We start from the raw sequence: 27,017 nt of genomic DNA, 5'->3' as shown, positions 1-27,017 counted from the left end.
TGGACCTGCCCTGACTCCTGCTCAGCCCCGGTGAGTCTCTGCTTTGCTGCGCTGCAGCATCTGCAATTTGGTTGTGACCTCTGCGGGACAGGGATGTCCCCTGGGATAACCTGGGATAACAGCCGGCTCAGGGGTCTCCTCCTCGCTGCTCCCCTGACCCAGATACATGGACAAGCCTGGGAAGGACTCGGCCGAGCCGGCAGCACCCCACAGCCAGGGCAGGCAATGGCTGAAGGTGATTTGTAACAGAAGGTGCCGCTCAGGAGAAAGAGAGCCCTTGCACGTGGTTTTCTATCTCCTTCCTCCTCAGCAGTTTTCAAAGGCTCTAAAAATAAACTTCCCTCACGCCTCGGGCAGCGTGAGCAAAGCCAAGGTTTCCCTGGAAAGCGTCGGCAGGAGCTGGGTGCTGGTGCCAGGTGCCCTTTTGGGGGGCACAGAGCAGCTTGTGTGTGGCTTGGGCCCCCCACCCGCACTGTGGTGGGCTGAGTGCCTCATGGAAACAGCCAGATGAGTCAGGATTACTAGTGTTTTCTGCAATTTGAGTGTTTCCCCCTATTTTCTGCCCCCCCCAACCTCCCCCTTTACCTCCCCCTGCGCTGTTTAGACCTGTGAAACCGCCAGATCCGTGCAGTGCAAATAGGCTCCGAGTTGATTGGGTTTGGAGGAAAACAGCTTCAATAGTCAAAACATGTCCTCGGTTTTGCCGAGGCGTTTCCACTGTATCTCTACCTCTGTAATTGTTTTCTCCGGCTCTGCCAGCCAGGGGGGTGGACCTGCCCGCTCCGGGGACGGTGGGTTGAGGACCGCTGGGGCTGGGGGCTTTGGGCTGCGTGGGGTCGGGATGAAAATCGTCCTCACCTGCAGAGCAGGAGGGCAAAGCCCGTCGGGTGTGGGCTGGGAGAGGGGCCAGGCAGATCATCTCCTCCTCTCCGATACCCTCGAGTTCGCTGGAGGCAAGTTGCCGGTTTTCCATGCATGGGTTATCCCAGCTGCACAGCGGAGATAACGCCGCTTACCCACGCGGCAAAGCGCTCGTGGTGCTGGAAACAAACAGGGCCAGGTGGAAGGATGTCCCCAAAGGGGACCTTGGTGTGCCACGATAAATGGTTGGTGGCTTGCGGGGCTGACGTGAGAGGGGCACGGTGAAGCACTGTCCTGCATTGCTGCTCACTGGCAATGAAAACCCTCCGAACGCTGCCAAGCCAGACACTCAGAGAAGCTAAATAAGTTTTTAAAAATTTATTTATAAATAAAAACATAAAATTACCAGTAGTTTACATCAGTCACCAGAAATAACATCCAAAAATCCTGCAGAAAAATAATTATATGTACAGGCTGAGGCCGGCCAGCCGCAGAGCGGGCAGGGCGGCCGTGGCTCACACCGGGAGCGACACACCTGCGATGCGGACGGTCACACACAGCGTTGTGCAAAGGCAGCACGTCGATGCCTCCGGGCAATCACATCATACAGCGCTGGCTGGGGAGGACACGGGGCTGGGGCGATGGGGACCTGGACCGATGCCACCGAGGCCGGCGGGAGCGGGAACAGGGCTGGGCAGGCGGGCGTGGGCATTGCTGGGACGGGGGCTGCGGGATGGGGCAGCCGGGGAGGGCTCTGCTCCCCTCAGCACCCCGCGAGCATTTGGCACTGGAAAGCTCCTGGTTGCCATGCTGTGGCTCCAACGCGGGGTGCGGAGGGTGTGCAGAGCCCTCGGTGCAGGGCTATGGCTTGGATGATGCAGAAAATCCCTTCTGGCCTCGTGAGCCAGAGCAGAGCCGAGTGCCCTCCTTCGTCCCCTGGTCTTCTCTCCAACACATCCTTCAGCAGGTCTGGGCAAAGGCTGGCTGATCCCATGTGGCCCTGACCTACAGCCACAGGGCTGGAACTGGGATTGGAAGTTGGCTTTTCTCCAGTGGATCACGGCTGAGGATCAGCTTGTGCTGTGTACCGGTGCCGGGACCGGCTGGGATGCCGTGGGGCGGCACGTGGTGGGGGTGCTCGGGGGCAGGTGCAGAAGGCACAGACTGGTTTCCATGTGTTGCCTTTACAGGCTGGCTGGAGCGGGGTGAGGGATGCTAAATTTTGCTGCTTGCGCACAGCTTTGAGCCCTTGGCCGAATTTGCGGCGTGGGATCGTGCAAGACCACCCCGCAACCCTGGGACGGGGCTGGTGCCCAGCTTGCTAGTGGGTAAACAAACATATTGCAGTAAAAATACCATTGCACTAACACAAAGTGGTCCCGGCTGGAGACCTCCACCCTGGCAAGCTGGATGCCGGCTGATTCCTTCCCAGCCCGTGCCAAGCCACGGGGGGACAGGAGAGTCACTGCTGGTGACGTGCAGTGGAGCCTTGTTATCCGCTTGCTGGCAGCAGGAGGAAATTTTAAGAGCGAGGGTAGAAAACAAAATAAAAGTGGTTGGTTTGGTTTTTTTCTTTTTTTTTTCAACCAGCTACTGTTGATGGGATCCCGTGGACTTAAGGGCACGGGAGGAGATAAGGCAGCCAGGGTTCCCGGGAGGGACGGTCGCAGCGAGCAAGTAAGGGTGCGTGGGATCGTGGGGCAAACACAACTGATTCCTCGATTCCTCGGGTCAGACTGTGGCTTGGAAATTTCTGTTAATTCTTAAATCCCGTGGCCTGTCAGGCAGCTGGAGAAAAGGGACGTCGAGCCCTTGTCTGTCGGAGCGGGGAACGCTGGGCTCACCACGGCTGTGCAGGTCCAGGGAGGAGCCGGTGCGGCTGTGGCCAAGGGACGGGACGGGTGCGGGGTGGGCTGTACTCATTAGTGAAAGGTGATTTTGGTGGGGTGTTGGCTGTAAGGAGGAGGGGTGTGTGCGGGTAGGGTCCTTCCTGAGGCACTACAGCAGCCGAAGGATGGGAGAAGTGGATGTGCAGGAGGCGGCTCCTCGGTCCCACGGCACCCTGGAGATCAGCACCGACCGGAGAACGGTTAAGGAGATGTGAAAGCAGCACGGAGCTGCTGCGGCCGATTCCTCTCAAAGGGCTGCGGTGTCCCGGGATCCCTCCGAGCCTGGAGCAGAGCATCCCCGGGAGTTTTGCATCATCTCATTACCCAACAGGAGATTATTTGCTGAAGTCCTGTTCCCTGACCGCCCCCATCACCGGCTTCTCAGTCCTACAAGGGGGCAGAAAGGATGCTGCCGAGGCAGCAGCCGGGGGCGAGGGGGAGCTGCTGGCACGTCACCATTGGCACGAGTTGCTTGTTCACCTCTGTAACACGACAGGCAGTGGAGGGCATTGCCACGGTGCGACGCGGGGAGGGGAAAAGGGCTGGTGAGCTGGCCAGGCCACCAGCTCTGCTAATAAATACATGGCTCATCTGAACTGTACAAGGCGCGGGCTGAGCTGCGAGGCAGCGCTTCTTTCCTGGAAGAGACGCCTGGTGCCGAGCTGCAAAGAGGAGAAGGCAGACCTGGCTCAGATCTCGGTGGCGATGATGTCCTCGTAGGGGACGTCAGCGCCAGGTATGTCCAGCTCGATGGGCTCCTTGCCATCTTCCCCTGCGGCAAGCTGCTGGAGCATCTTCTCCAGGTTCTGGTTCCTCTTGTACATGTGCAGGTAGCTCTGCTGCAGCTGCTTCTGGTAGTGAATCACCTTCTCCTTCTCCTCCTTCCATGTCTGCCGCTCGTGCTGGAAGCCAGAGGTCATCTGCTCGTTGTTGTCCCGTTCAGCCTTCAGCTCTGCCCTCAGCCTCTCCACCTCTCCCTGCAGGGCTTGAGCATCGTCCACCACGGTGCAGGGCCTGGCCACCTCGTGGGCTTCGCTCAGCTGCTCCCTGAGGACGGCAAGCTCCGTCCGCAGGTCCACGATCTCCTGCTCCAGCAGGTTCACCTTCTCTCTCAGCAGCTCAGACTCGTTCTTCTTGCGCTGGAGCTCATTCTCACACACCTCCAGCTCCATGGCTCTGGTGCGCAGGGAGCCCTCCAGGTCCTGGGTCTTCATCTCCAGCCCTTCCATCTTCACCCTTACCTCCTTCAGCTGGGCTTTCAGGCTGAGGATCTCGGTGGTCTTGGTGTTGAGCTCCGTCTGGGACTCCTTCAGCTGCTGCTTCAGGAGGGAGATCTCCCCTGACTTCTGGCACACCTGCGGGGATGGATGCAGCACCCGAGTTAGGGCTGCGCCTTGGAGAAAGCCCGCAGCACCCGTGGTACCCCATGCAAGCCATGCTGGGCACAGCCGGCATTCGGTATGCGGAGACCCTGACCGTGAAACCCCATCCAGGGAGACGTCCCGGCACAGAAGGCGATGCCCCAGCTCTCAGGGGGGCTGGAAGGGACCCAATGTTCCCCATGCACCAACACCCCAGCCGACACAGAGGGCTGCTTGTCAACGTCCATGTGGATTTAAGGAGCTGACACACCTCAGCTGAGGTGTGGAAAAGGATGGTGTTGAGGAGTGCTCAAGTCTCCACACCCCATCCAACATGTTTGCCGAAACCACCGCTGACGGCTCATGCGGTCAGTTAAACTGGCTGAGCTTGTTTCACAAGCAGACACCTAACTGCATCCTACACCCCGCAAAATCACAGCTGGGAGCAAAGCATGTAAATCCCACTGGAGCATCCCGCTGGAGGCCTAAAGCATGGCTGGTACAGCTGCTCCCGGAGACAGCTTTTGGGGGTTCAGCATCCAGCTGCTCTTGCTGGGACCCTGCAGCGGGAATTTCCGTGGGGCTTGTGAACAAACTGGAAAGGTGGCTCAAAAATGCAAATAAACTAGAGATACTGAAAGTGGTACAAGAAATCCTTGCATGTGAGGGAGCGAAGGTGAGCACCACACCCCTCGAAGCACGCCGGCCAACACCTATGCTTCTCCCTGTACAGCCACAGTGAAATGCTACCGGTGTAGGTTATTTAGGTGGATGAGCAGGATCACTTCTGAATTTTCAGCAGTTTAACAGTCTTCGTTCAGCGATACCCAATCAGTGAGAAAATTAAGCTTAAGCAGAGAGTGGAAGGTTTTACTGCTCTCTAACAAATGACCATGGCAAGTCCCAGCAGTTCCTATTTACACGTGGGAAGGCAGCTTTACTGCTCCTTTGGGGCAGGCAGCCTGAAAAACCCTGCGCTGGAGGTTGGAAACGCGAAGTTATTTTAATGACTGTTTTTTTTATGCAGTAGTTGTTTCCTTATATGATGTGAAGTGCTGAGGGGTTAAGAGGGGCAGTGAGTCACTCAATAATAACTTGCACAGCCTCTACGTGACAGACTAGGGCTCTCCTCGGCTTTAATATCTATCTCCTACAGCCTGGGCTTAGTGCGTGCACCATCTGTTCTGCTCAAACCCTCCGTGGTGCTGCTGGCTGCAGGTATAGAAATGAAGAGGTGCATGGTTTATTGCTGGTGCTGGAGCTATCACCTTCCATGCACATGCTTTGCTTTCAGCATTGGCAGCTCAAGATACAGCTCGGTGCTCCAGTGCCACTTACCTCCCACTGGGTCTCTTCCAGCGCTGGGGCGAAGCTGGTCTTCTCCTTTTCGTAGGACCTCAGCTTGGTCTCCAGCAGGTTTTGCTCTTTCATGAGGTTCTCCAGCTCCTCCCGGAGCTGCTTCTTCTCCTGCTGCAGCTGGAACACCTGGAGGTGAAGGACCTGCTGCGTCCGCTGGGTTTTCTGCGAGGTTTGCTTGAGTTTGCTGTTGCACTTCTGCTTGAGGCCCTCCAGCTCTTCCTTGCAGCGCCGCTGCTTCTCTTCATAAGCCTGGCAGGAGCTGACTTCCTTCTCCTCGAAGCTTGACTGAAGCTCCTGCAGCTCCCCCTCCCTCTCTAGCAGCTTCTGCTCCAGCTCCTGGATGGTGGACTCATCCGTGGAGATGGGCGAACGGATGCAAGTGGTCTTCTCGGCGGCATGGTGGTGGGGGGCTTTGCCAGGGTTGAGGATCTTGTTGCCCCCGTCAGAGAAGGACATGGCCTTGAGGCTCATCATGTTGCTGTCCTGGATGATGCCGCACTGCAAGATGTTGTGGGCTGAGCCCCCAAAGCGGCTGATGGGTCCCATGGGCGTGACGAGGGGGTCAAGCTGATAGCTGCTGCTGGTGCTGTGGGTGGGGAGGCTGGACATGGAGTTCCTGCCGGAGTCGGACAGACCCCCGGAGCACAGCACCGGCTTCAGCTCCTGCTCCTTGGCTTTGTCCGGGGGGTGCAGCTGCTGGGAGAGGTGACCCCCATTCTCCGGGGAGGAGTGGAGGATGGTGCTGGACCGAGGCAGCACCGGTTTGAAGGCAGTCGGTCGCACAGCTGGCTTCTCTGTGCCCTGGGGAGAAGAGCAGAGCCCGTCAGCACAGACTGACACCATCTCTTTTCCCCCATCCCTTTTGCCCCCAAGCATGAGACCCCCACGGCAGGGACGACTTGGGTCTCCATCAAGGGCTGAAAGCTCAGGAGGATGCTGATGGCTAAAACTGCCTCTGTTGGGAGGCAAACGGCATGTTTGGAAATGAAAGGATACGGATCATAGTGCTGATCCAAATTACCAAAAGCAGAGGGTGGCAGGGTTCCCTCAGCACCTCCCCGCTGCCCCTCTCCTGGACCAGGACCAGGACAATCCTGTGGTGGGACCTGCACCCACTTCAAGGGCAGATGCAGTCCGGTGGGACACCCCCCACTCCTGGCGCCACCGCGTCCCCTACTAACCGCTTCCAGCTGACTGGGAAAGGGCATCAGCTTCTGTGGCGTGGGCGTCCCGAAGTCCATGCCGCTCGTCCCGGCTTGGCTGCCCAGCTCCCCGCCAGCAAGCGAGGTATAGTCCGCTCGGTGGGAGCCGTGTGCTTTCTGGCTGACCTTGATGTAAAAGAAGTCCTCATTCTTGCTGCTTTTGGAGCTGGACTTGTGGCTGGAGTCCTGGGAGAAGCCGAAGCGGAGCAGCCCGTCTGAGTACCTGTTGAGCTTTTTCAGGTGGGATGACTTGCGGAGCTTGTACTGGGAGGCTCGGCAGTGCTTGCTGTGGAAGCTGTGGCCGGAGATGAGGCTACTGACGCTGCCCATGCTGCTCCCGGGCGGGGGGCATGCAGCGGGGGGAGCGGAGCCCGGCTGAACCGTGCGGCGCGGGGTCTGGGCAGCGGGTAGAGATGGCCGCTGCTGCAATCATAGCAAAGACCTCACTGCGCCCCGGAGCTGCGAGCCTGGGGGAGGCAAACAGAGCGGGGTGAGGAAAAGCGGTTTGGGAGGCAGGTGCAATGCTGCGCTCGTGGTCTGGGCATCGGCAGGAGTGGGGTGGTTTCTGACGACGTGAGTGCATAAACACACGCCTTGCACACACATTTGGGTACAAGCTGGTGTTGGCATGTGAAAGGGCTTGTGCAAAGTGGGGGTGTGCACCTTGGTGTGCACATTTCCCCGTGTGTGTGTCCAGGGATGGGTCAGTGTGTGTCAGGCTGAGGGGGTGTGTGCAGATGAGCCGGTCGGTCCTTGGGTGCGTGCAAAGGGAGAGGGATGCTTGCCGAGGCTGGTACCCTGCTGCCAGCCCAGGGCTGCTCTTCCCCGTCCCTCCGCAGAAGCCCCATGTGAAGGACGGCGGCAGACGAGGAAGGCAGGGAGGCGCAGAGCTTTTTCCTGCGCTTGGGGGTGGCTCCAGGAGCCTCCCATGACTGGGAGCCTCCCTGCGTCCCCCAGGCTGGCTGGCACCGGCCGTGGCACGGCTCCTGGTCAGCTGGGCGCATCCTGCCCCACGCCTGGGGGCCAGTCGGGAGCTGCTGGGTACAGTGCACCCAGATGCAGCCAGGAGGGTTATGAAACACAGGAGTCCCTAAAAATAAGGAGAGGAGGAAAAGGGATTTGTAGCGATTTTTAGGTGCCTAATAGGCATGAATTTCAACAGGCGCCCGTGCCGCCTGCTTGTGCCATGCAGCATGGATCCCATCTCCTGACAGCCACGCTCTGCGCTGTGAGATGCAGTCACAACCTCTCCTGCATCAGCCTGTCGCTCCCTGATTTCTCTCCAATTTTCAGTGCTCCTCTTAACCTACCTGAAAAGGGATGCTGTGAGGCTTAATTACGCTTAATGTCTGTGCAGCACTTAAGAAGACAAGAGGCGTTATGTGTGTGCTAAGTATTGTGATTATGGTTCAGAGGTATGCGGGGCTGTGCATTAATTCTCTTTGCTATGGGGAGGAAAAAAAAGAAAAAAGAAAAAATCCTGGCTCCTGGTGGCCTCTGTGACGCTTGGCTCCCAGTGTCAGGGCTATAATGGAGATGCACCTTCCATCTAGATAATTAAAGGGTGAGGTGGGGAGAAGGGGGAAGAAGTTAGGCAGAAGTTAGTGCACCATCAAAATGAGCTAAATCTCGGTTGCAAGGGATGATGAGCTCGGAAACGTTTCTGCTCTCCGCTGTGCGTGGAACAGCTCAAAGCTTCCATGTTCGGCAGCACCGGTGCTGCGTGGTCCAGCTCTCCTCCAGAGCTGCCCCGCGCTGGGCTCCCATTGCCCAAGCAGGCATCCTGGGGCTAAAACATCATCCGCCAGCGGGAGAGTGCTCAGGGTCTGCCGGGAGAGGGTCAAGTGGTGGAGGGTGCAGGCACGGTGTGCCAGGGCATCCTTGCTGCCTCATCCTCAAGGCCTAGAGAGCTGCTCCTATGTTTTTCCCCTTCTTCATTATGTCCTGCCTTACGCCTGCTCCGGTGCAGGCTCCTCTGCATCCTGAACAGGGTAACACAAACCTGTGCTCATCCCTCAGTTTTATTTGTTTTTTTCTCTGTGCCCTGAGGACCCAGATTGATTCAGTGTCAAAGAAAAGTCCCAGAAAGACAGAATATCCGCTTTAATCCCTAAATCCATTTTTGGGAGATTAAGAGAAGTAAGTAAGAACCAAGGTCTGAACTGCTGCCTGGATGCTGATATGCTAAAAGTGATCGATGACTTCGGCTTCATTCATTTTTACAGGGTAAGAGGCATAATGTGCACAGAGGGGGAGGAATCGCTGCAGGGAAAAGGATAATTGGCACAGGAGGCTGACACCACGCTTGTGTGTGTATGTGCCTGCAGAAGAGAAAAGGCAGTGTCACAGCAGCAAAGCTGCCAACTATCGTGACAGCATCCCAGAGACAGCGTTCAACATGTGCGAGCGAGAGGGGGGGGAAGCAGCCGGTGTATTTATATACACCTATGGCAGAGGTGTCAGGGAGGTTTGATGTCTTAAAACACACAGCGGTGCAGGGTGCACGGACCTGGTGCTCCGGGGAGGCCAGGTTCACTGTCCCCATGGCTGGAGCACCTCACTGGGGAGCAATGAGGCCCCTTGGGTAGATGCACCCTTGGGTTTTTTGGGTGCCTGCAGAAGACAGAAGTGTGGGGAGGGAGAGCTGGGACTTTCCAGCCTCTTGGCAGGAGGCGTTTCCATCAATCCCAGCCCTCCTACACATGCCTGAGAGGGTTGGGCATGTCTTTTTCTTCTTCTTCCCTCTTTTGATTTTAAAAATGAACACTTTGAAAGCCATGGAGGAGTTGGCATTCATGCACAGCGTTAGCAGAAAGAGAAAGGCTCTGGAGACAGCACAGCTGGGAGCGCACTAGGCGAGCAGAGGGCACAGCCTTGTGCCCCACCATTGGGGCACCTCCAAAAAGGGGGGACCAGCCTTGGCCCCCGTCCTTGTTCAGCCTCTGTGGTACACGCTTGCATCTTCCCCTGCATCAAATCAAGTGACCGTGTGACTCTACAGGGAGCCACATCAGTCTGCTGAGCCAAACAAAAACTAGTCATTATGTACATACATATATATTTAGATGCACGTGTATATATGTATATTTTAAGGGCTTTTGCATGCTTGGCAGCAGCCACAGTTAGGTTAGGCGTATTGCAAAGTGTAAAAAGGGGCTGGGGGGGGGGGGGAAATGTAAGTGATATTGTAAGTGCAGGGTCTGAAAATGTCCCAGCAGTGGTGGGCGCCCCGGTCCATGCAGCCGTGGGAGGGGTGCTGGAGATGGGGTGCGTGCCTGGGTCGGCAGGGGTGCGGGCACCATGGCTGTAGGCACAAGCAGGCAGCTCACACCACGGCGAGCGGTGTAGGCAGCCTGGTTAAGCGTGTAGGTGTATCAGGGCTGGATGTTCGTGGGGTGCACGTTGTCCACTGTGGGTCTGTGTGTGCCCGCCAGCGTGCGATGGCAATGCCACTGTACCAGCCCATCTCTGCCCCTGAAGCCGACTGCTGCAGCCCCCCACCCACTCAGCTCCCAACCTCGCCTGGCTCTCGGTGCTAAATGTGATTACTTTGAAATGTGATTTGCCCTGTCACTCACCAATTAACGAGGACAGAAAGCCAGAAAAGACACAAGCCTTTCCCTCTCGCTCTGCCGCCTCCGGCGAATGAGGCCCTCAAAGCTCTTTTGTCGCCGTGGCGGGGAGGGGGCCGGGGCGACGGCATGAGCCTCACGTCGGTCAGACCCCCGGGGTGACGCTGTGCCGAGGGTGCCTGTGTTCAAGTGTGGCCCCACGACCCTTTGCGGGACATCAAGGGGCTGTTAACAAAACCCACTGAGGTGGAGTGGCGAGCCAGGAGGTGCGGGGCTCTGGTGGTGATCGCCCATGGGACGAACCCCCAGTAAACACCCAGGCAGTGTGGGCTAAACCCACGGGATCAGGGGCTGAACGCACGGATGCGCCCACTCTTGATTTTTGCAGAAACAGAGGGGAAAAAATGAATGGCATCCCACATTCATTGCAGTCATGCCTACCCTGCAAGCGCACGTGGGAGAGCGACTCTCCCCATTGCCTCCTTTCTGAATGGGCTGCAGGAATTTAGTCTTATCTCCTCGCAGCACAGTTTCTTTGAAGCCATTCCCTCTTCCTTGCAGAGTTTTCACAGGCGGTTGCTTTCTCTCTGCCTTCCCCAGACAGGTCAGCTTAGTAAGAGCCTTCGTTTCCTTCCAGGCTTCGCAGTGTTACTCTCTCCCTGCCGATCCTGTTCTTCTCCCCTAGGTATGTGAAAGCTTCCTTCTCCCCTTCGCTCTCTCGCCTACTCTTTTTCCCTCTTGAATTATTATTCGTCATTTCTGTGCAGATGCACCCACACGTTTGGGTGTTTGTTGGGAGATGCAGAGATAATACAAAAGCAGCAGCAGCTGCCAAGAGCCTTGGATCCAGGAGCAGCCTCCTTCCTCTTTCCCTCGATCGCTGCCAGGTGATGTGCCCCTGTTTTGCTCAGTGATTTGGGTCTTTAAGACACCAGGAATGTGGCCCCAGGGGAAAATGTGGGCATTTCCATGGTAAAAAGCCTTGCATGTGCTACCTGGAGCATCTGACTTATGTTTTAATGAAGAGAATGGCTTAATCCAAAACTTGGAGTGCAGCAATCCCACTGAGCTGGATTTGAGATCTGCAATCAAAACCGGGTTCTGATTTCAGGACCCCCAAACACTCACGAACACCAGGCCGATGAGACAGACCCACCCCAGGCTGCCTGAGCATCTGCCTGTCTCTGCTCAGACTTAGGAGCTCAGCCCACTCTCCCCGTGCCCAGCTGGAGCCAGGCTCTCTGAAACCTGCTCATTTCGGTCTCCAAAGAAATGGCAGCAAGAGGGCTTGGAGAGCCCCATCAGCGGAGCCGACCTTGCCCCCACCCTGTAATCTTCACCCTAATCACGCTAATGGGGATGAATTCAAACACCGCCCAGGCAGACGCCATCCTTGTGGTGTTCAATTGTGGCTCGGTGCGGGCGAAGGGCCCCATTACAAGGCTTTCATTCACTCTAATTCATTGTCCCCCGCTCATTCATTGACATTCATTGGGATCATTTTGATCGGAGGCAGGGAGTGAATTGAGGCTGGGATTCACAAAGCGCGCACCATGTGTTCTGCCCTGATTTGCCATTAGTGAAGGGGGACACTCCAGATGAAGAATAACCAGCCTCAATTACATGTTACATCCACTCTAATAGCCCAGGAGTCCATCACACTTAATGTTATTTCAATGAACACTAAGAGAATTCACACCCACTGGCTGGTGCTTGTTAGAGGAGCCAGCAGTGGCTTTGGCAGGGATTTGGGTGGGCTTCACGCCAGCGAAGCAGTAGTAGACTGTGCCGTGTCCCTGCCAGTGTCCCCTGGCAGCTGGGCCCTGGAGGTGAAGGTGCAATTGCTCAATGGGGAAAAAAAGCAACAAAAGGGATTCTCCATCCGTTTTGAAGTCCATCGGCAGCACCGAGTGCTGCCTCTTTGCACCCAGCTCCTGCAGAAGAGCGGCTCAGGTCAAGGTCACTTATGCCCCCTTTCCTCCTGCCAGCCCTGCTGGAAAAGCCAAAAAATCAACGCTGAATTCAGCATCAGCTGTGGAAAGAGCTTGAAGGAGCTATGTACACCTCTCTTCCATCCATCGAGCAATCAAGGCACCAATCCTGACCGGGGATGAGTCAACAAGCGGCTTTAATGGGAGAGCAAGGCAAAACTGCCCGTGTGATGATGGAGGTGGCACTGAGGCGACTGGCTTGAGCTATGTTTGGGGAAGCCAGTACTAGAATAAGAGGAATTTCTCAAATTAACAATGAATCATATTGGCAGAGCGAGCTTCAGAGGATATTGGCTCAACACCTGCTCTGCTATGCCTAATTCTATATTGTCTGGTTCCTCTGTGGGGAGCTGGCAGCGTTTCCCTGTGCGGGAGCCCTGGCTGAGCAGGGAGAGGCTCCTGTCCCTGCCTGGGGACGATTGCTCAACCCGCAGAAAATTGGTGTAAAGTCAGCAAAGTCCCATGACTTTCAACGTCTGCGTTTCTGCAGAGCCTCGTGCTTTCTCTGCAGCAAATGCTTACTGGACTGTTAGCCTAGGCACAAACTAATAGCACCAGCAAATACGTGGGCTAGAAAAAGTGATGTATTATTCTTTCTGTCTCCCTAGCCCAACAGAGACTTAAAAGTGAGACAAACCAGGATCGCTTGGCGCTGATGGCCAAAAGGCTGTAACCTCAGCCAGCAGGCATTTATTCCCAGGAAAAGCTGGTGTTTGCCCTGGCGGCCTGTGGGGAGTTACAGCCCACAGGAAAGTCAGGAGACGAGCAAAGAGACCTGTTGGGAGAGGGTTGGGCTGGGGCAGCATAACCCATCCTCGGGCTCGGCAGATCACCGAATGACGCGGCAATGGGGCACAAAACGTCACCTGCTTAACCTGCTCCCACCAGCCAGCGGTCAGCGAGGGCACGGTATCATTAAAAGAAGGCTGTGCCGGGAAGCTGATGCTCCCTGGGCAGCCTGTGAGCACCACTAGTGCCAACCCTGGCGAGATGGGGCTGTTTACAGAGCCAGCCCGTGTTTCTGTGCACAGAGCGACGAGGGATTTCTGCTGCTGAAAACGCCCCGGCTCTCCCCCGCACAGCTGCAGTTTGTATGAAACAGCTTCATATGCAAGCAAATCCTAACAGTGTTATCAGGAGCTGGGCTTGAGACAGTCCCGGCCTCCCTCCTACTGTCCCTGTACCCCCGTCCGACCTCGGGGAGGGGTTGTTCCCAAGAGGAGCTGGCCCCATACAATGCCCTGCCCTCGCTGGATGCAAGCACACCAACAGCAGGGCATCGTGGGAATATCCCAGCACTGCTCTGGGAGCCTGATCCTCCATGTTATTACCAGCTTGGCTTGGCCTATAGCTCTTCTTCATGCTCTTGATGCCATATATTTCTGCAACTAACCCTCAGTCTAACCCATGATGTCCCCAGCTCTCTGCTCAGACCAGAGCCCAAATGCTTTCTCACTCTGTTTTAGGTTAAACGCAACTCCAGGACCCTCCAGTTCCCAACCTTCGCTCGACCACATGTGAAGACAGCCCACCTGTGCCACCCAGAAATACCCAGACCTCCTCGCAGCTTCGTCCCTGCTCCTGCCAGCAGCCTCACGTCACACGGGTTTGGGAGCTCGGCAGTGATTCAACAGCCGAGCACAGCACCCACACAAGTCATATCAGTCATGCTCCCGGTACAAAGGAAATGCTTGTATGAGACATAGTTAAATATTCCTGGGGTGGAGAGAAAGATCTTTTCAGCTTACTTAATTCCTAAGAGCATCTGGCTTTTCCCACTAATGAGCAACTAATACTGCAATTAAAGCTCTGCTAATTGGAAACTCAGAAATGCTCTGGTCCTTGCTTTTGCCTTTCACAGGTCTGGGGACTCGCCGGGGCTGTGGCAGGCACACCTGAATGGCGACGCTGGCACTGGGGAACGGCCACCACCTCTGGACTGGTGAATTCACACCCTTCCTGTGACAGGCACCATCGCTCCGCGGGAAACAGCTGGGTCAGCACCGACACCCTGCTGTGCCATGGCACCCGGGCCACCAGCACCCGCTCAGTCGCCGCCGGCTGCTCGCAGGACCCCTCTGTTAACGGGGCAAGTTTTGGGGAGGGGTTTTCGCAGCCCAGGGATGCTGTCGGGGAGAGGCTCCCATTCCCAGGGAGGACCTTGCAGGAGGTACCATCCACGGCAGCCCGTCCCCGTGAGGCTGGCAGGTGTAAAACGACCGCTCCTTCCCTCGGAGGAGGGCGAGGGGGCCCTCGCACCCCCGCCACGGGTTAGTTATTTTGGGAACCGTCTGGGGCTGGCAGCTGGTGCCGGGGTGGGTGACAGCTGAGCACGGCTTTCACTTGGGATCTGCGAGGCCCCTTCTCGCGCATCTATTTCCGACCCTGTAAAACACAATCTGCCAGGGTGTGAAAATGGGGGGGGGGGGCATTCAAAAAAGCTGGTTACGAGGGACTGGCTTGCCCAAGGCACAAGGCAGCTCAGGGTCTCCGTACATCTTGCAGGTGCCTCCGAGCGTGGTTGGGAAGTTGCAGAGATGCTGTCCTTTAATTCCTGCCTGTGCAGCACCGACGCAGCGAGGTCTGTGCCTGGTGCTAATCGGCATAGCTGCAGCCCCTGTCAGCAGCCCGACCGGTGAGGTTTGGTGTCCTACACGTCTCCCACGTGCTTTCTCTGGGGTCTAATTGATGGAAAAGGTTTGCCTGTCCAGCTAAAAATAGCAAGAACTTCATGTAATTTGAGATGAGCCCTAAGTACTTTTCCTCCCAGCTTTCCGCTTCCACAGGCTTTGCACGTGTCTTCCTCTGTCCCCCTAATTATGGATAAAACAGTAATGAGGGACAGTGAGCCCATTTCCCCCAGGTTATGACAAGATGGTAGTAGCACCAAGGGTTTCTTCCACAAGCCAGTCTCTCACCAAACCCCAGGAAATACCTGGACTAAGGCTCTTTCTGCTGCAAAACTCCCTCAAGAGCATAGAGGGGAGAAGCATCCTCTTCATGTACAGGGAAAATTTAGAAGTGGAGCTGCAGGCTGCCATGGAGACAGGGCTCTGTTTGCAATCTTCTTGCCTTTTATTGTCTCTCCTCCTCTCCCAAGCGATTGAAAAGCAGCCAGGAGCATGGCCCGCATTGCCTCCCATGCTCCTGCTGGCCACGGCTGCCCAGCCCACCTTCCCTGGCTGCCATGTAAGTGCTTAAGAGGCCCAGCTGGGTCTCTTCTCTGGTCCTTCACCTCCTCTAGCCTTTTGGCACCTCCTTGGTGTATCTGGGGATCATAAAGCAAATCTGCGCTGCTTCTCTCTCAGCCATGTTGGGTTCACGTGCAACATGAGCACTGCCAGGGTGCATGGGCCCACCGTCTGCTCTCCCTTGCTCTTTTCTCACTGGTGATGGGCAGGTAGCTGAGGCCATGAGCAGCCAGAGGCTGAGATTGGGCTGCTTCTCTTGGAATATACTCCTAAAGTCACAGGCTGGAAACTGCCTGCTGCAGTGGGAAGCTTCGGCTGCTTCCCTAAGAAACAGGAGGGAAAATAACTGACCGTGGCAGCAGCTGAAAACCCTCAATCTCTGTCCTTCGCAGTAAGGCTGTGAGTATCGGAGGAAGAATTTCTCTGAGGTAGGACCTAAAGATCCCCCAGCAAAGTAAACTTCTTCACGTCAAGTCTATGCTTGGCTTCACAGCACCTGAGCCCCAAAACTAAGCTTTGCGTTATTTCTGTCCTGTCCTTCCTTGTTTGTCATACCAGCTATGCTGTGGTTTGTCTAAATGCTGGGTATTTTTGTACCCTGCATGATGCTCAGCCAAGTGGGAGCTGAGAAAATGCAACTTCTGCATGTTGATGAAGAGCCAGTCTCGGTCCTTGCTGTGAAAAGCATCTGCTACGCTGCCGCTGTCTTCTCATCCTTCAACTCCCTCTCCTGCTTTCCAGTGTGTTACATGTCCCCATCCCTGCTCTGCTCAACCAGGCTTCAACGCAGCAGCCGCAGAAGGGAAAAAAAGGCAAATTCAGTTCTCATTTCCTATTTTCCTCCTCCTCTTTTCTCTAACTTGGCCCGTTGTGAAAACCACCCCTTTAATGCCTGGCTGCCAAATAGAGCAATTCTCTCAAAAGAGAAACGTACATCAAAGTTGCAAGGAATATTCAATTAACCTTTAAAGGAGATCATCCATAACTGGCTTACAGAGATGTCATTTAATTGTTTAAAAAAATAAACGCAGGCACTTGCGTTTCAGAGGAGCATCTCTGTTGAGACAGTTCTGGCTTTTGCTGCTGTTACCACTGATGTCTTGCTAAAAGGCAATTAAATATCTAAATATTCCTTCCAACTTGCATTCTGAGCTAGAACCTCTGACACAGTTATCTTTGCTTAGGCAATATGGCAAGTGGCCAAAGTCATCCCTTCTGCATCTAGGAAACCTCGATAAACTTCTCTTAGCAAATGCCGTTGCTGGCAAATAGCCCTGTGTCATTGCATGACGGCAAGTTAAGATGGACCTTTCGGAGGCTTTTTCTCTTCCAGCAAGAGGGAGGCTCTCAGACCAATGCCCTGTGGGGGAAAGATGCTCAATTCTCCAAAAGTCAGAGGCTCGGGAGATAAGGCTCTTTAATAAATGATTAAAAATCCTCTTATTCTAAGGAGGAGAGCGTGCACATGCATTGCTACCCTCTGCTGGAAGGAGCAGGCTTTCACAGAGGCCTTACGCTGCTAAGGAGATAAATGGAGATCTCCTTTTAGCTCAGGAGGAAAACTTCTGTGTGTGAGGAAGAGGAAGGTCTGAACCAGAGCGCTGCTGTTGAGAGGACCCGGTTGCAAAGCAATGCAGGGTCGGCAGTCGCTCCTGCAGCGCTGGAGTAATCCCGGCATTGCTTGTGCAATGGGGTGTCCCCCTTCCCCCAGATTTCACTCTCCAAAACCAGGCAATAGCCACATGTCCATGCGTTCAGGGCTTCCCAGAAACAATTTGTTGAGCCTTCCTCCTCAAGGGGAGGAATTTCTTAATGTCAGCAAGCATAAAAACCCAATAGTAGCAAACAATCTGTGTAGGAAAGACTTTATGACCCACGTGCCAAACCTTTGTACATTCCCTGCTATTTTTAACTAATCCCTAATGGCAGCCGTCCACTTAGGTCCTGCCCACTCCCGGCCGCACGCCTTCACCGCTGCTCTCCCGACCCGGGGACCGCAGACTCCACATCTCCTCCCTGCATCCTGCCTCCCGCTGCTGCTCGCGCTCCCTGTCTGCAGAGGGGCTTTCTGCAGCCTTACACCTACAGCTCTCCTGGGAAAAAACATGACAGCAAACCCAAGGGCAGCCAGTAAACATATAACATCAAATAAATTAGGCGGGGGAGGGACTTTTAAGACCTCCCAAGAGAAAGAAATATTTATAAACACATGCAAGTCAGTGGTTAGGTGGACTAGGAAAAAAGCCTCCAAGTTTCCCGTCAGCACTAAGCTTTTTCTAAGCTCTGGAGGATTAAGGTCCCACGCCTCGGGGTGCAGGGCATGGGCAGCACTGCCCAAGGAAAGCCCGTGTAGCTCCGTTATCGAGCAGTACGTGGCCACAGTCCTGTCTCTGCCAGTCAGTGCTGCTTTGAGGAGCGATTATAGCACCCGTTTCCTGCAATGGCTGCAGTGATACTATCTTTTCACACTTGTCCACGCAGCACCTTGCACCACAGGCTCTGAGCTCTGCTGAGATATCTGTGGGTGACTGAGTGTCCCGGGGAGCGAGCCTGCAGCTCAGCTCTCGCTGTTGGAGATGGGGATGGCTTTCTGAACGGTCTCAAAAAAAGCCAGTATGCAATCTAGCCCTTGACCGGGTTTTGCTCCCTGCTGCACTGAGAGCGGCTGCTCGGCGGCTGCCCACCTCTCTGCATGCCGCAAATACTTCACCTGAGCATGACTATACCTGCCCGAAGCAAAATAGAGGCTCTCAAAGAGGGGAAAAATAGTGATTTAGGGCTAAGGATATCATCAGAGCAAGGGCTGCGGGAGGCACGGGACGGGAGAGCAGCAGCAGCTCGCTGGGGCAGCATCCCGTCTCTGCCTGGCCCCGCTCTGCAGCAGAGCATCTGCAAGGGCTGGGCTTTGCCCCTGGCTCCAGTACCATGGCCCCTCTGCCCAAGCCTGGGGTGGGGGTCTGCCCCGTGCACCCTCGGCACGGGAAGCCTGCCCTGGAAGTCCCTACACCTGCTTCAGGGGCTCGCAGGGGAGCTGGCTTTTCTTGAAATCTCATTTTCCTGCCTGAGTTTCACATCCATTTGCCTCCCACCGCTCCGCAGCGCTGCCTGCCAGGGAAGAGTGACTAAGGGGTGGGTGGAAAAGAACGACTCAAGACCAATTTAGCAGCCTGCGGTGTCAAGAGGAGGGGGTCACCTGGGGAGCAGGAGGGGCACCGGCACAGCTGGGGGCTCCGAGGGCGAGGGAGCTGCCATGGCGGCGAGCACAGCCCCTGGAGCGTGTGCGTGCCGCAGGGCCACGGCTGGAGGCCTGGCAGGGAGCTGAGAGCATCCCCCGTAGCGTGCAATTGTGCTCCTGAGTGCACTTCTGCAGCTGCCATTAATTGCCCCCACTGCTGATTGCACCGATGATTTTGCACTTACAATTCTTTGTCCCACTGATTAATGGCCCTGGTGATTAATTGCATGGGTGATACCGCAGAATGGCTAACGGAGGGCGCCCTCGCAAAAACCTGGCTGCAGCCGTAGGTGTGAGCCGGGCAGGTCGCCACGGCGTGACACGGAGGGGCTTGGGGAGACGGTGTGCGACGGTGCATGGCCATGACTGGAGGCTGGTGTGGGAGGCTGGGGCCAGGCGAGGAGCAGCCGGGCAGGCTCTGCCCTGGCAATGATTTCAAAGGGAGGTTAATCAGTGTCTGGAGCGATGCTATCAGGAGGACAGATAGTGGAGACTCGCGAGGACTTTTTTCCTGCTCATATTCCACTTGCCGCAGCCTTCAGTGAGGAAAACAAGCTCTCGGGAGGAATTTGGACAGCCACGGTAACTACTGTGGGGACGCAAGCCAGCTCGGGAGAATGGGTCGGGTGCTGGTCGCTCTGCGGTGAGCACACAGATCACACATGCAAGGACTTCACAGGTCTCAGCTCTCTTGTTAACACAGGAGAGAGAAAGAAACCCCCCAGCGCTGCTCTGCTGGGGCAGCCTCAGCTGAGGAGGGGCCTGGCACCGCTGGAAGGGGCTGACACTGGGGCCAGGGGAGTGCGGGCAGAAGGGGACAGTGGGAAAGCAAATGCAAACTCCCCAGGGAGAAAGGGGGTCCTAGCAGGGATGCGATCATACCGCCGCTGCAGCTGGGATCGAGGTGTGTGGGCACAGCCATGTGGGAGAATCAGGGTGGGGGGGACTGGATGGGAGCTGCCAGGGCTCCCCCACAATCCTGGGCCAACTTCTGTGTGCGGGACCCTCCTACCACACCACAGGGAACCTGTACCTGGGGCCAAACATGCCTGAAGCATGAGAAAAAGCGAGGTACTCTCTGCAGAGCCTGAGCAGGCATCTAGCCCCTTCGGAGATGGCAAGGTGCAAACTCCTCAAGCCGGCTGAGCAAAGAAGGGAGCACCGTGTGCCGAGCCCGGGCCCCGGCTCCCTGCTTGTTCCCAGATCCGCAGAGCATCAGCGGGGTGAGAAGTGACAGCCCGGAGCGGACTTCTGCCACAGCCATGGCAACGCTTGAGCACTGCTTTTAAAGGTAGAGGTTAATCCCTGGCCGAGAGCTGCGCACCCTGCGGTCAGCAGTGCCCTCCCCGCCATGCATTTACCTGTGCGCACAACCAGGCACCGATCCCGCAGCCTGCACGGTGCGCGCACACGCCGAGGCCAGCATCCACAGACCTGCCTGCCCAAGGAAAGGCTGAAACACTTCCAGCGATACCTGGCTGCACGCTCGCACGCAACGATACCCGCGTCCAGCTACAATTAGTATTTGCACACAGAGGTACCCGATGCCCACACAAGCCTCCGTGCTTGCTAATCCTCTCCCACCCACGCTGCCCATCCGCTCACTGCCCGTCCAACCCCATGCAGCCAGGCACAACCGGCAAATAATTTCTAGCACAGGCAGGCAGCCCCTTTCCCGAGGATGGCTCAACACTGATGACAACAAACCAAAGGCATCTGCTCCTTTCTTTCTCTTCCCGGAGAGTTCGGGGACTGTGTAACCAGAAGCAGCCTGAACCAAGGTGCTGAACATGCAGAATTTTCTCGTTGCCTTGAAAAGAAGTTTTCCAGACTTGAGAGGGAAGTGAAAAGACGGAGCTGAGCCCTGTGGGAGCCGCTGGCGGCTCCGACCTGGCAGAGCTCGCAGAGGGATGTGCAGCCGGGGCCGCGCTGTATTTAAGCCGCTCCCCCGGGCAGCCCGGGCTGGGGTAGCGGCTCCGACCCTTCGTGCCCCAGCCCCGCGCCTCGTCACCCGGGGTCGGGCGGGGAAGGGTGCTGTGCTGGGCATCCCGGGAGCCCAGCCGGAGGCACGGTGCCCACCGCAAAGAGACGCGCTCCGCTCGCAGCCCCCTCGCCGCGCCAGGCGGGGCGGGGAGCCCCGGCCGCGCAGCTCAGCCCCCGGCCCCCGATCCCCCGGCCCCATCCCTGCCCCTCTGCCCGGAGGACGGAGCGCCCCGGGCAGCTGCACCCCGCTGGCCTCTGCAGCGCTCCCCCCCCTTCCTCCTCCTCGCGTCCCCTCCGTCCCCAACCGCGGGGTTTCGCCCACCTCGGGTGGCCGCTGCCTCCTCCGGGCGGCGGCGCGGCGCTCCGCGGGGCTCCCGGTGCCCGCCCGGCGGCAGCATCCCCGGCGCGGCGGGAGCGGCGGCGGCGGAGGAGGAGCCTGGAGCCCCGCGCCCGCGCATCGGCCCGCCCCGGTGCAGCCCCCGGCCTTTGTGTCCCGGCCCGCGGGGTGTCCGGCCCCCCCCGCCCCGGCCCCGCTCCGGCTTGGGGTTGGGGAAGGGGTGGGGGGTTCCTTTGCTGGCCCTGGGGCCGGGGCAGATGCTGAAGGAGAGGAAGAGGAGAGAGATGCTTTGGGTAAACGCGGCCGGGTTTGGACCCTCGGTGCGGCCGGTCCTGCCCGGCACTGGGATTCAGTCTGGCGCCTTGGAAGGCTCTTCGGGAAAAGAGCCGAGAGCCAAGGGAAAGCAGCCAGCAGCGAGGGAGCTCGCCCGGCCGGGAAAGGTCTGGGCTGAAATTCCTGTTTTGCTCGATTTGGAGCAGGGACTTGAAGCGGAGTCTCCAATATCCCCCGTTTGGGATGAGCAGCGGGCTGGGCCCGGGTGTGTCTCGCTCATGCCACAACTAGTCCTCACGGCAGAAATAAGGACACGTTCCCCAGGCCTCTGACCATGGGGAACCGAATTGGTGGGGCTGTGGCCAGAGCCGTCCTAGGTGCAGATGGGCAAACTGAGGCACGGTGCCTGCAGACCTACTCCATCTACAATGGTGCAGAGCCAGCTGCACTGTCAGGTGCCCGCAGAGGAGCCTCACCTTGCTCAGGCTGATGCTCAAAGTGGCTTTGGCTTCATAAACAAGCCACCCCCTTGGCTGCTCCGCTGCGAGTGCCTGTGTGCATAGGTTTATCAGGCAGAAAGGCAAATAAATGCAGGGTAAGAGGGAGCTGGACCACAGCAGTGTGTGCAGGGCTGGCTGCTCCCGTCCTGGCTCCAGCGCTGTCAAGCCTGGCAGGAGTTTACTCTGTGTGCAGCCCTACCTTCAGGTACCAAAAACATCCCAAAAGCGACAGGCTGAGGTCGGCGTGGGCTGAGGTCCTCCTGTGGGGCTGGGAATTGCTGTGCCAAGGTGCAGATGGGGGGACCAGCCTCCTGACCGCTCCTGGCCTTGCCTTTAGTGCTGAACAGTGGGGAGGGATGCTCTAAAGAAAAAATCCTGAGCATCTCCGCTAAATCACCTTCCTGAAGTGATACAGGCTGGGGCGCTGGTATGGATTTCTGTAGCCCAAGCAGGCTGTGCTTGTCCACAGGTAAGGCCCATCCTGCTTGTGTGGATGTGATTTTTCAATATCGGGAGGAAGCCCAGTGTGTACCCCCACACTTTCCAAGCACTGAGCAGCGTTCGGTGCCTCCCGCTGCTCCCTGGTAGGCTGGAGCCGGGTTGGAGGTGCAGTTATGTTCCCACATCCCTTCCTTCCCTGTACGTCTGCCCCTGGGGAAATCTGTTTGCCTCCGTCTTCCTCGCCTAGTCGTTAATCTCTTCCTACACGGAGGCAGGTTTCCTGCCTGTGTGCATTGAGCAGGCCTGTTTGCCATCCAGAGCTGACGCAGCGCTCAGGAATTCGCTGGGTGGCTGGCAGCACATCTGGACTTGCCCCGTGCGCGGTGCTGCGTGGCTGTGTCCCGGTCAGGTATGCAGCGAGGGAGGCTCCCCCCGCTCCGGCACACACCTGCGCCGTGCCGAGGAGCGGCCGGTGGCTCCCCCGAGCCCCGCGTCAGCTCCTGCCCTTCTCAGTGCTGAGATGGAGCGGGGTCGGGGCAGATGGGAGCCCCAGCGTGAGCTGGCACGTCACAGCATGTGTCCGGCTGTACGGCAGGAGAGCTGCAGCCGTTCCCTTCCCAAAGTCGGTGTGGGAAACCACCCCGGGTACAGCATTGGTGTGCACATCCCTGTGCACACACACAGAGCCCCAGCAGCAGCGCAGGGAGAGGCAGGTGGGCCCAGCAGGACCCCCAGGAACAAGAGGACTGCAGGTCCTCAGGGACAGGGACTAAACCAGTCTCAAACTGGTCTGTGCACCCATCAGCTGGCAGGGTCCCCATGGGACCAGGCTCGTGTCCCGTGGACGGTCACGCCGCGGTTGCCAGCCTTTGGCATGTCTCAAGGAGAGCGGCTGGAGCTCGGCGCCGGGGTTTGCTTTGCTCCCACTGTGGGAGCCTGGCCGGCGCCATGTGAACAGGCAGGCGGTGCGAACCGGAGCAGCGAGGTCTGCTGCAGCCCTGCCTTCTGCCGGCGTGCGCCCGAATCCCAGCCCTCGGCTCTCACTATCAGGGCATTTGACACCGAGCGAAAATAGTTAGGCCGGGGTGGAGCACGGGAGAAGCGAGGTTTTAGCTCTGCACAAACCGCAGGGCTTTGATTTATGGAGCTGGCGCTCGGCAGACGAGATCCACCCCCCTGCTTTTTTTAATATTGTTTCCTGGCAGCTTAGTTGGTTTCTCTGCTGATTTGAGCAACGCTCCCACAATCCTGCGGGTGCTTCATTGCCTTGAAAGCAGTCAGCTGGAATTTGCTATTTTAGGACCTAAAAATTGAAGAGAGGAAGAGGAAGAAGAAGAAGGAGAAGAAGAAGGAGGAGAAGGAGGAGGAGGAGAAGAAGAAGAACAAAAGAAGAAGAAGAAGAAGAAGAAGAAGAACTAGAAGAAGAAGAAGAAAGTGCATTCATGTGAGTGCAGGGGAATGGTTTAGCAGGATTTCACTCAAGGGGAAAAGGCACAAAAAAAAATATGATTCATTTTCAGTCGAGCGGAGCTTCGTGTTTCTATAGTAAGTCATAACAAAACAAGGCGGCAAAGCCAAGAAGTTATTTGTACCAGATGGGCCAGCGGTTGTATCTGCAGCTTTTCAGGAATCGTCCTGATTTGGGCAGATTTCACAGCCAGGAGCTCAGGAGTTCAACCCTCATGGGGGGGACAGGGTGGCAGGGGGGCCACAGCCCCGCCGTGTCCCTTGGCTGTCCCCGGCTGGCTGGGGGGGGCTGCTGTCCCCCCACCCACATCGCCGCCCCCTCGGCCTTGTGCTGGAGCGGCTCCTCCTGGGCTGAAACTCGTCCTCCCCGGCTCATCCATCCCGTTCATGTCAGCACTCGCCCCGTCTGCCCTGTCCTCGCCCCCGCAAACGAGTCTGACTACGTGGTGTTGCCTCACCTCCCCAAGTCACCTGGAAGCTTTCCCAGGGCAAGGGAGCCCCGGAGAGTAATAGTAAAGGGTCCTCATGGAGATTTGGGTTATTAAGGAGTGCGGGGAGAACACCCAGCCCCTGCCTGTCCGTGGGGTGCTCGGGCAGATGCCTGCCTGCATGCCGGGGCGGGGGGCTGTCCTGCCAGCGTGGCGTGGAGCTTGGATTTCCCCGATGCTGGGAGCTGAGCCCTGGTGAAAGACCTCCCTGCAAATAAGCCCCTGTCTCCTGCCTTCATTAACGGAGAGATTAAAAATTCCTCCAACCAAATCCGACTGAAAAACATTTAAAATAATCCACTTTTTGCACCCTCGCTGCAAACAGGCAATGAAATAGCAGCAACTTGTTTCCTTGGGGTAAATTAGGGCAGAGAGTGGATGCGATGCTCAGCCGCCTCGCTCGAGTCTGGCACCTCCGGCTGCTGCTGGCAGTGCCAGGACCAGCGCGGGTAGTGGGTGAGTGAGTCAGTCCCTGATCCCTTCCACTTGATACTAGTCTTTCTTAATCACTTAGCGTAGTCATCCTGGATGCAGCCCTAAGTGGATTTGCATGGGTAGATTGAATAAGAGTCCCTTCTCCCTTATATTTTAGGATAAAGGATAAGCAGAAATGACAAAGACAGGATTTTTTTCCTCTTTTTTTTTACTAACAACTTATTTACAAATCCATTGAAATTGGATATAACTTAGTTCATACTAACTTACTGCTCTGTAAGGGTATTTCAAGATAATAAGATCAGTGATAAAAGCAAGAACTAGGTGTATTTAATTACGTCTTCCCCTACAGAGCTATGAAGCAATATTGGAAGAGTGAAGCAAGCCTGGGAAAAGGAAATGAACCTGCAAAATGATCTGGAGGGTTGGAGGGCTCAGATGGTACCTGGAGGAACAGGGTGAGGATGCTGGTAGAATAAATAGTACCTTTATTTTTGCACATTAATTTTAAATAGCGATACAGGCACCAGACATGAAGCCAAGCCGGGATGTGCCAGCGGCACAGGGAAGAGGCATCCCTGGTGCCGGGGCCGGCAGCCGGGCAGGGTGGGCCAGGCTGTGCCCCAGCACAGGGGGGTGTCACGGCCACCCCGGTGCGGGGGACAGAGGTGCTCTGCCTGCACATGCCCTGCTTTGCTTCCCAAAACCGCACGGCCGGGTATTTGCCTTCCAAGTGGGGAGAAAGTGGGAGCAGGTAGAGCCGGCTGCGGTTCACCTTGCATCTGAGAGCGCTGCTGGGGGGCTGCCCAAAGTCCGAGCCTTTCTATAGGTGACAGAGCAGGGACTCGGGGCTTCAGGGCTGGGCTATGCCCTTGGGGTTGCTGAGTGCTTGGGAGCATCAGCCCTCATCCCTCCGGAAAACTAGCTCCTTACCAAACCGTAAGCTGAAAATTCATCCCCACAGTGGGTTCACCCTCCCTGGAAGCACGCACGGTCTGCTGCGGGAAAGTGCTGTGCTTGGTCGTGCCCAGGGATTTGGAGATGAAATGCAGCAGAGAAGAATGAGTGTTTGGTGTTTGATCATTTTGGCTGGGCAGGTGGATTACAAATGACAATTAGCCTGTGAACCTGCTCGGCATAATTGCGGTGGAGCTGCAGGGACATGTGCGTGCTCACACGGGCTATCTTGCAGAATAGAAAAGAAGCCGGCTTAGCCATCCTGTCGGTGGGTAAATACTACGGTAGCGATCTGCAAGATAGCGAGCGAGGAGCTTATGTATGCGGCCAAGGAGGATCTGGGCTGGTGCTGGTGGTGGCTACTTATGTGTCATGCGGGCTTTGCTTTAAGCTTTGCAAGGCTGTTGCGCAGGGGGTGGTGCATATTAATCAGCTCAGCCCCGCTGTGGCCAAGCCACCAGCTGATATCCCTGACGTGCCCGTGATATTGTCCTCATTGTGCTGCACAAAGGGATTTCCAGCCAGGGCTGGGGATATTTCTTGGTTTGGTTGAGGTGGAGGGGAGAATCCATCCGGCTAATCCCCTCCGACCATACCCTTCCTGACGAGGTTTGAGGACAAAGCAAAGCGACGTGGCACCAACGTGAGACTTGTCAGCACTCCTCTGCGCTCCCTCCTTGCACGCTCTGTAATTTTAGGTGAAATAAAGCCAGTCAAAGCTGGAATGAAAAGTAAACTCCATGTGGCTTTCCCAGCCTAGCAGCAGATTTTCACTTGGTGAGTTCAAGCCTACTTAGACCAGACTTTGCTCTCGGCTCCCTTTCCTGGAGCCCTGAGAAGTGGCCAGCAGCCCTGATTTCAATCCCAGACAGTTTAGAAGCAAAAAAACCCAAAAGGTCATGAGAAAATCATATCATATCTGAGCTTATAAAGGCAGATTGAAATTTCCTCTTCCACTTCTGGGATTCATCCGCTCCTTTCCCATTAAAATTAATGACAAGAGCACATCTCAGCTCCTTGGTAGCTCTTTAGCCTCTCCTTTGCTTGATGCTAAAATAGAGACAAGCCCAGACTACGTCCCCAGAGCCTCAGAGCAAAGTTTGCTTTTGCAGTTAAACAAAGCAGCTTCCTCTGCCCGGCGGAGTTGCAAAACAGCGATAAGCTGCTGTGTGGTTCTCGGTATTGATCTGCGATGCTAATCTGGGTATCTGTTAGCTGGACATCCCGGTCACACCGCAAAGTCTTGCTTGCCTAGTCCAGACCCCATGCAGCAACCGGGAATTCTTCTAAAGCATCATCCTGGCGTCATTTCATTACAGGAGCTCTGATAGTAAACAAAGTTTCTAGTCCTCAGGGCCAGAAAGAGAAGCTGCAAAATTTGGCTCCTCGGGGCATTCAAGACAAAAGGCAGATGTACACAGACCCTCAGATATATTATCTTTCAGAGCATCGCGTGCTCCAAACCCTGCTTATGA

The 27,017-nt window shown here is 56.4% G+C and overlaps 1 protein-coding gene and 1 long non-coding RNA gene across 3 annotated transcripts in view; one reads left to right on the top strand and one right to left on the bottom strand.

Annotated features, from left to right (window-relative positions):
- Positions 1 to 1,224: 1,224 nt before the first annotated feature.
- On the bottom strand, positions 1,225 to 21,078 carry LZTS1 (leucine zipper tumor suppressor 1). Its single transcript, XM_087763095.1, has 4 exons — positions 20,967 to 21,078; positions 6,652 to 7,139; positions 5,450 to 6,271; positions 1,225 to 4,105 (listed from the first exon to the last, which is right to left on the bottom strand). Exons 2-4 carry the CDS (start codon positions 7,000 to 7,002, stop codon positions 3,440 to 3,442), a joined length of 1,839 nt encoding a protein of 612 aa, XP_087619221.1. The 5' UTR covers positions 7,003 to 7,139; positions 20,967 to 21,078; the 3' UTR covers positions 1,225 to 3,439.
- Positions 21,079 to 23,441: 2,363 nt separating this feature from the next.
- Positions 23,442 to 27,017, top strand: part of LOC148055024 (uncharacterized) — a 137,285-nt gene continuing 133,709 nt past the window's right edge. For both annotated transcript variants that reach the window (XR_015705991.1, XR_015705990.1), the window contains exons 1-2: positions 23,442 to 23,639; positions 24,938 to 25,043. This is a non-coding gene — a long non-coding RNA (uncharacterized LOC148055024). The remainder of the gene's footprint in view (positions 23,640 to 24,937; positions 25,044 to 27,017) is intronic.

Source organism: Nipponia nippon, unplaced genomic scaffold (assembly GCF_047370975.1).
Source record: "Nipponia nippon isolate SJK-2023a ecotype South Korea unplaced genomic scaffold, ASM4737097v1 scaffold_27, whole genome shotgun sequence".
Classification (NCBI taxonomy): domain Eukaryota; kingdom Metazoa; phylum Chordata; class Aves; order Pelecaniformes; family Threskiornithidae; genus Nipponia; species Nipponia nippon.
This window is presented reverse-complemented; position numbering and strand designations above follow the sequence as displayed.